This window comes from Chiloscyllium plagiosum, unplaced genomic scaffold (assembly GCF_004010195.1).
Source record: "Chiloscyllium plagiosum isolate BGI_BamShark_2017 unplaced genomic scaffold, ASM401019v2 scaf_140, whole genome shotgun sequence".
Lineage (NCBI taxonomy): Eukaryota > Metazoa > Chordata > Chondrichthyes > Orectolobiformes > Hemiscylliidae > Chiloscyllium > Chiloscyllium plagiosum.
The window spans coordinates 35,665-41,968 of NW_025214535.1; the positions used below are offsets into that span (position 1 = coordinate 35,665).

The 6,304-nt window shown below is 51.6% G+C and overlaps 1 protein-coding gene across 1 annotated transcript in view; it reads left to right on the top strand.

Moving 5' to 3' along the window:
- Positions 1 to 6,304, top strand: part of LOC122547925 (zinc finger MIZ domain-containing protein 1-like) — a gene marked incomplete at its 3' end in the record, with an annotated part of 39,538 nt that overhangs the window by 30,377 nt on the left and 2,857 nt on the right. Inside the window, exons 4-5 of the mRNA XM_043686483.1 lie at positions 275 to 474; positions 4,622 to 4,814. Coding sequence (XP_043542418.1) covers positions 275 to 474; positions 4,622 to 4,814 — 393 coding nt within the window. The remainder of the gene's footprint in view (positions 1 to 274; positions 475 to 4,621; positions 4,815 to 6,304) is intronic.

Consider the following 6,304-nt stretch of genomic DNA (forward strand, 5'->3'; position numbering starts at 1 on the left):
TGTGTGAGTGTATGTGTATGTGTGTGTGTGAGTGAGTGTGTGTGTGAGTATGTGTGAGTATGTGTGTGTGTGAGTGTATGTGGAAGTGTGTGAGTGTGTGTGAGTGTGAGTGTGAGTGTGTGTGAGTGTGAGTGTGAGTCTGAGTGTGTGTGTGTGTGAGTGTGAATCGACGGAGAGCTGCTGAAGGTTATCTTGGCACATCGTTGCGAGGAACTGTCTGTGCTCTCCCTCCTTCCCTCCTGCTCACTGTCTCATTACCTGCTTTTTCACACAGGTTCTGGGGAACTCGGCGGTGCCAGGGAGCGACTCCTGCAGGACCCACGTTTCACCCTCTGACGGTGCAGGAATGAACTCCCTGCGGTTCATGGGCCCGCAGTCATTTGCAGCCTCAGACACCAGTCCCAGGAAGGGGTGCATGCAGCCCAGTCTGTACGGCAGGCCTGGCTATCCCGGAGAAACGGGCTACGCAGGAAGGTATCGATAACGTAGAGACGGTCTTCACATCAACCCCACTGGGGTATCGGTGTCCTCTCAAGCTCACCGAAGGTCAAGTTGTGGCTTTACAGGACATTGGTCAGGCCGGTTTTGGAATATTGCGTGCAATTCTGGTCTCCCTGCTACAGGAAGGATGTTGTGAAACTTGAAAGGGCGTGGAAAAGATGTACAAGGATTAGATTAGATTATATACTGTGTGGAAGCAGGCCCAACAGGTCCACACTGACCCTCTGAAGGGTATCCCAGCCAGACCCAGTCCCCTACATTTACCCCCTCACCTAATACTCCGGGCAATTTAACATGGCCAATCGACCCTAACCTGCACATCCCTGAGCACTATGGGTAATTTAGCACGGCCAATCCACCCTAACCTGCACACCCGGAGCACTATGGGTAATTTAGCATGGCCAATCCACCCTAACCTGCACATCCCTGAGCACTGTGGGTAATTTCCCACGGCCATTCCACCTTATCCTGCACATCCCTGAACACTATGGGTAATTTAGCACGGCCAATCCACCCTAACCTGCACATCCCTGAGCACTATGGGCAATTTAGCACGGCCAATCCACCCTAACCTGCACATCCCTGAGCACTATGGGCAATTTAGCACGGCCAATCCACCCTAACCTGCACATCCCTGAGCACTATGGGTAATTTAGCATGGCCAATCCACCCTAACCTGCACATCCCTGAGCACTATAGGTAATTTAGCACAGCCAATCCATCCTAACCTGCTCATCCCTGAGCACTATGGGTAATTTAGCATGACCAATCCACCCTAACCTGCACATCCCTGAGCACTTTGCGTAATTTAGCGTGGCCAATCCACTCTAACCTGCACATCCCTGAGCACTATGGGTAATTTAGTATGGCCAATCCAACCTCACCTGCACATCCCTGAACACTATGGGCAATTTAGCATGGCTAATCCACCCTAACCTGTACATCCCTGAGCACTATGGGTAACTTCCCACGGCCAATCCACCTTACCCTGCACATCCCTGAGCACTATTAGTGATTTAGCATGGCCAATCCACCCTGACCTGTACATCCCTGAGCACTATGGGTAATTTAGCATGGCCAATCCACCCTAATTTACACATCCCTGAGCACTATGGGTAATTTAGCATGGCTAATCCACCCTAACCTGCACATCCCTGAACACGATGGGACAATTTAGCATGGCCAATCCACCCTAACCTGCACGTCCCTGGACACTATGTGTAATTTAGCACGTCCAATCCACCCTAACCTGCACATCTCTTGACTGTGGGAGGAAATCGGAGCACCCGGAGGAAACCTACGCAGACGCGGGGAGAATGTGCAAACTCCACACAGACAGTTGCCCGAGGCTGGAATCAAACCCAGGTCCCTGGTGCTGTGAGGCAGCAGCCACCATGCCATCCGATGTTGGAGGGGAGGGAGAGAGAGAGAGAGTTTTTGTGTGTGTCTGTTTGGGAGTGTGTGTGTGTGAATTTGAGAGGGGTGGAGAGTTTTTGTGTGTTTTTGTATGACAGAGAGTGTGTGTGAGAGAGAGAGTGTGTGTGTGTGAGTGTGAGAGAGAGATGGGGAGAGTGTGTGTATGTTTTTGTGTGTGTGTGTGTGTAGAGGGGTTTTCACACAGAGGGTGGTATGTGTATGGAATGAGTTGCCAGAGGAAGTGGTGGAGGCTGATACAATTGCAACATTTAAAAGGCATTTGGATGGGGACATGGATAGGAAGGGTTTGGAGGGATATGGGCCAAGTGCTGGCAGGTGGGACGAGATTGGGTTGGGATATCTGGGTCAGCATGGGCGGGTTGGACCGAAGGGTCTGTACGTCTCTCTGAGTCCAATGAAAATGGTATTTTCTTCCTCTTTTGCCGTTCAGTTGAATCTAGATTGTCCCAGTTGTGATGAGAAGTTGGGACGTCACGTTGAGGTTGTACAGGACATTGGTGAGGCCTCTTCTGGGAGTACTGTGACCAGTTCTGGTCACCCAGTTGTAGGAAGGATATTATTAAACTGGAGAGGGTTCAGAAGTGATATACCTGGACGTTGCTGGGTATGGAAGGTTTGAGTTATGAAGATAGCCTGGGACATTTTACATTGGAGCGTAGGAGGTTTAAGGGGTGACCTTATAGAGGTTTATAAAATCGTGAGGGGTCATGGAAAAGGTGAATGGCAGGTATCCTTCTTCTCAGATGGGGGATTTCGTAGACAAGGGGGCACATTTTTATGGTTTTAAAAAGACATGAGGGGCAATTTTCCTTTCCCAAAGAGAATGGTTCGTGCGTGGACTGAACTTTCAGATAGTGGTGGGTGTGGCGATGTTTCAAAGTCCTTTCGATAAGTAAATGAATAAATAATATTTAGAGGGATACGGGTCAGGAGCAGGCAGGGGGGACTAGTTTGGTTTGGGATTATGGTCAGCACGGACTGATTAGACCGAAGGGTCTGTTTCTCTGCTGTATGACTCCGCAGGTAGTCCAGTTACAGATGTCATAGGAGACTCGAAACTTCAACGCGGTTTCTCTGTCTGTCTCTCTCTCTCTCTCTCTCTCTCTATCCTCTCTCTCTCTCTCCACACACCCGCTGAGTTCTGGCTGTAGGTTTGCTCGGTGAGCCGGAAGGCTCGTTTCCTGACGTTTTGTCACCATACTAGGTAACATCATCAGTGAGCCTCCGGTGAAGTCCTGTTGGTGTAGCCCGCTTTTAATTTGGGTTTCCTGGGATGGCGATGTCATTTCCTGTGGTGACGTCATTTCTCTCAGCGGGGTGGTAAATGGGGTCCAAGTCGACGTGTTTGTTGATAGAGTTCCGGTTGGATTGCCAGGCTTCGAGGAATTCTCGCACGTGCCTCCGTTTGGCTTGTCCTAGGACGGGTGTGTTGTCTCAGTCCAAGTGGTCCGCATGTGAGGATACTAGTGAGAGAGGGTCAGGGTCTTTCTGTGGCTTGGTTGATGTTTGTGTATCCTGGTGGCTAGCTAATTTTGCCTGCTCAGTTTCTCCTGAACTTACCATCAAAGTGCCGCTCAGATCAGCTCGACAGTTGACAAAGAAGGAGAAAATTAGAAGCTGTCTCGGGGTTCTTAGGGGAGCCAAGTGAAAAACAAAGCAATTAACCCACTGCAAATGTTTTAAGGCAAGGGAATGCATGAGGGAGTTTGGTGTACACCGGTCCCCTAAGGTAGCAGGACAGGGGAGGGGAGGGGTGGGGGGGGGGATAAAGGTTCAGAAGGATTATGGGATACTTGCCTTCATTAACTGAGGTGTAGGGTTCAAGAGCAGGGAGGGTTTGGCTGGGAACTGTACACAACGTGAGTGAGGCCACACAGCGAGAGTATTGTGGGCGTCCACATTATAGGAGGGATGGGATAGCACTGGGAGGGGGGACGGTTTCAGTTCTTGAAGAGAGATTGGGACAGACTGGGGGAGGAGCTTGTTTCCGTCGGAGCGAAGGAGGTGGAGAGGGGACATGATTGAGACGGATAAGAGGGTGAGGGGTATCGATAGGGTCGAACTTTTCCCCTTGATGGAGGGAATTAATGACCTGGGGGGGGGGAGGGAGGGGGATGGATAGATTGAAAGGAAGGGGCAGGAGGGGGGGGACCGTGAGGAAACATGTTTTCCCCCAGAGGCTGCTGGGAAATCTGGAAGTCTGTGCCTGCCAGGGGGAGGAGGGGAGAGGCAGAAACTCTCGACACACTGAAGGAGGATTTAGATGGGGCACTCGCCGTGCCAAGGCTATTTGGCACGTGCTGGGGAAACGGGGGTTAGAACAGTGAGGTGGTCGGCTTCTGACCGGCGCAGATGTGATGGGCCGAAGGGCCTCATTCTGTGCCGTCAGCCTCGATGCCTGGGTGGAGGTCGCTTTTGAAAAGCCCTGTTCCCGTGATTTGTGAAGATTGCGTGGAGGAGAGTGTTAAGAATCTCAACGGGAAGGTGAAAGAAAGATGGCTGCCGGGAGGAAACGCGGCAGCCCATTTGTGCACAGCACGATCCCGCAGACAGCTGCGTAGGGGTGGCACGGGGCATGTCTCGGTTGGAAGACTGGCCCCGAAAGAAAAAGATGGCATCTCCCAGGCTGTAACCTTCTCTCTCTCTCTCTCTGTTCTCCTGACTTCCTTGCCCACCTTTGCAGCTATCCGGGCGGCCCAGTGTCACCCTCCGAGGGGATGGGCCTGCCTTCGCACTCCGGGCCCCTGGCCCGCTTCACCCAGCCGGCGGCCACTGCTGTCGCCGTCGCCGCCGCCACGGCAACCATCGCCGCCACGGCAACAGTCGCTGCCCTGCAGGAGAGGCAGAGCCAGGAACATGTGGGAGCGTACGCAATGGTAAGAGAGGCGATCCCGCCCTCCTCCACAATCCCTCCCCGCTGCCCCCCTCCCTTGATGACTATTGCCACCCCGCAACAATAAATTCAGAATCGATTGTGTTTTAGTATCCTGGGGCATAGTTTAAACTGATTGGTTGGATTTGAATTGTTGTCAAAACAGCAACCAAAACTCAGGTATCCGTATCACAGCCAAATGTTCCATCTTTTCAATTTTCCAGTACACGCTGGTCATGTGACAGGCGCTTGTAAGCTCTCAGTGCGAAGCAGCGTTCGCTCTCTCTTAAAGGTACAGCACACACCTTCAACTTCATAACGCAGGGTTGCCATCGATACGGGAGCAGCAAGCATGCCATTCAGCCCGTCGAGTCCGGCCGCTAATTTCGAAGAAAGCGGTGGCGGAGGGTAGATTTGAAGGAGAGAGTGGGGAAAGGGACGTGCGAACACCTAGAGAGGGGGAATTAATAGCGATTGCAGTTGAGGTGAGAGCGAAACACAGTGAGGTGAGAGGCAGTCAGCATTTCAGCAGGGATCAGTTTGAAGGAGCAGAAGAGTGGGACTGAAGGGAGAGTAATTGAGAGCAAGATGGTGGGGCTCCCAAGGAATCATGGGAGCTCCAAGTGGATGCTGGGAAGCCAGATTGACATCCCTGGGCACCAGGCATTCCAACATACCTTGTAAATGCAAGGTAACTGAAACATCATCTCTGTTTCTCTCCACAGATGTTACCAGCACCCGATATTCCGAGTGCATTCTTTTTTTTTATCTTTGAGGACAGTGTATTTCTTGCAGAATGCCCTCTCAGCTAGATTCAGACTCGGCTGTATGCGCAGGGCCTCAGTGAGGCCTCGTTCACCATAAGATATGCATCTTGGGTCCCAAATTCTCAATTAAACACACTTCCCTTCACAAAGGGATGTAAATTCTTTACCAGGAAGGACTGAGTCAAAGGTTTCCAGGGATTAGGGGCCTGCAATTGTGTTGGTAGACTGGAGAAGCTGGGGTTCATAGGATCCCTCCAGACGACAAAGTTCACACTGATTATGTGAACAGGAGCATCCCACCCAGACCCATTCCCCCTATCATATTACCCTGCATTTCCCATGCTTACCAGCACATCCCTGAGCACTGTGGGACAATGTAGCACGGCCAATCCACCCTAACCTGCACATCTCTGGGCACTGTGGGTAATTTAGCATGGCCAATCCACCCTAACCTGCACATCCCTTGGCACTGTGGGGTCATTTACAATCCACCCTAACCTGCACATCCCTGGGCACTATGGGGTAATTTAGCACGGCCAATCCACCCTAACCTGCACATCCCTGAACACTATGGGGTAATTTAGCATGGCCAATCCACTCTAACCTGCATATCCCTGAGCACTATGGGTAATTTAGCACGGTCAATCCACCCTAACCTGCACATCTCTGGGCACTGTGGGTAATTTAGCATGGCCAATCCACCCTAACCTGCACATCCCTTGGCACT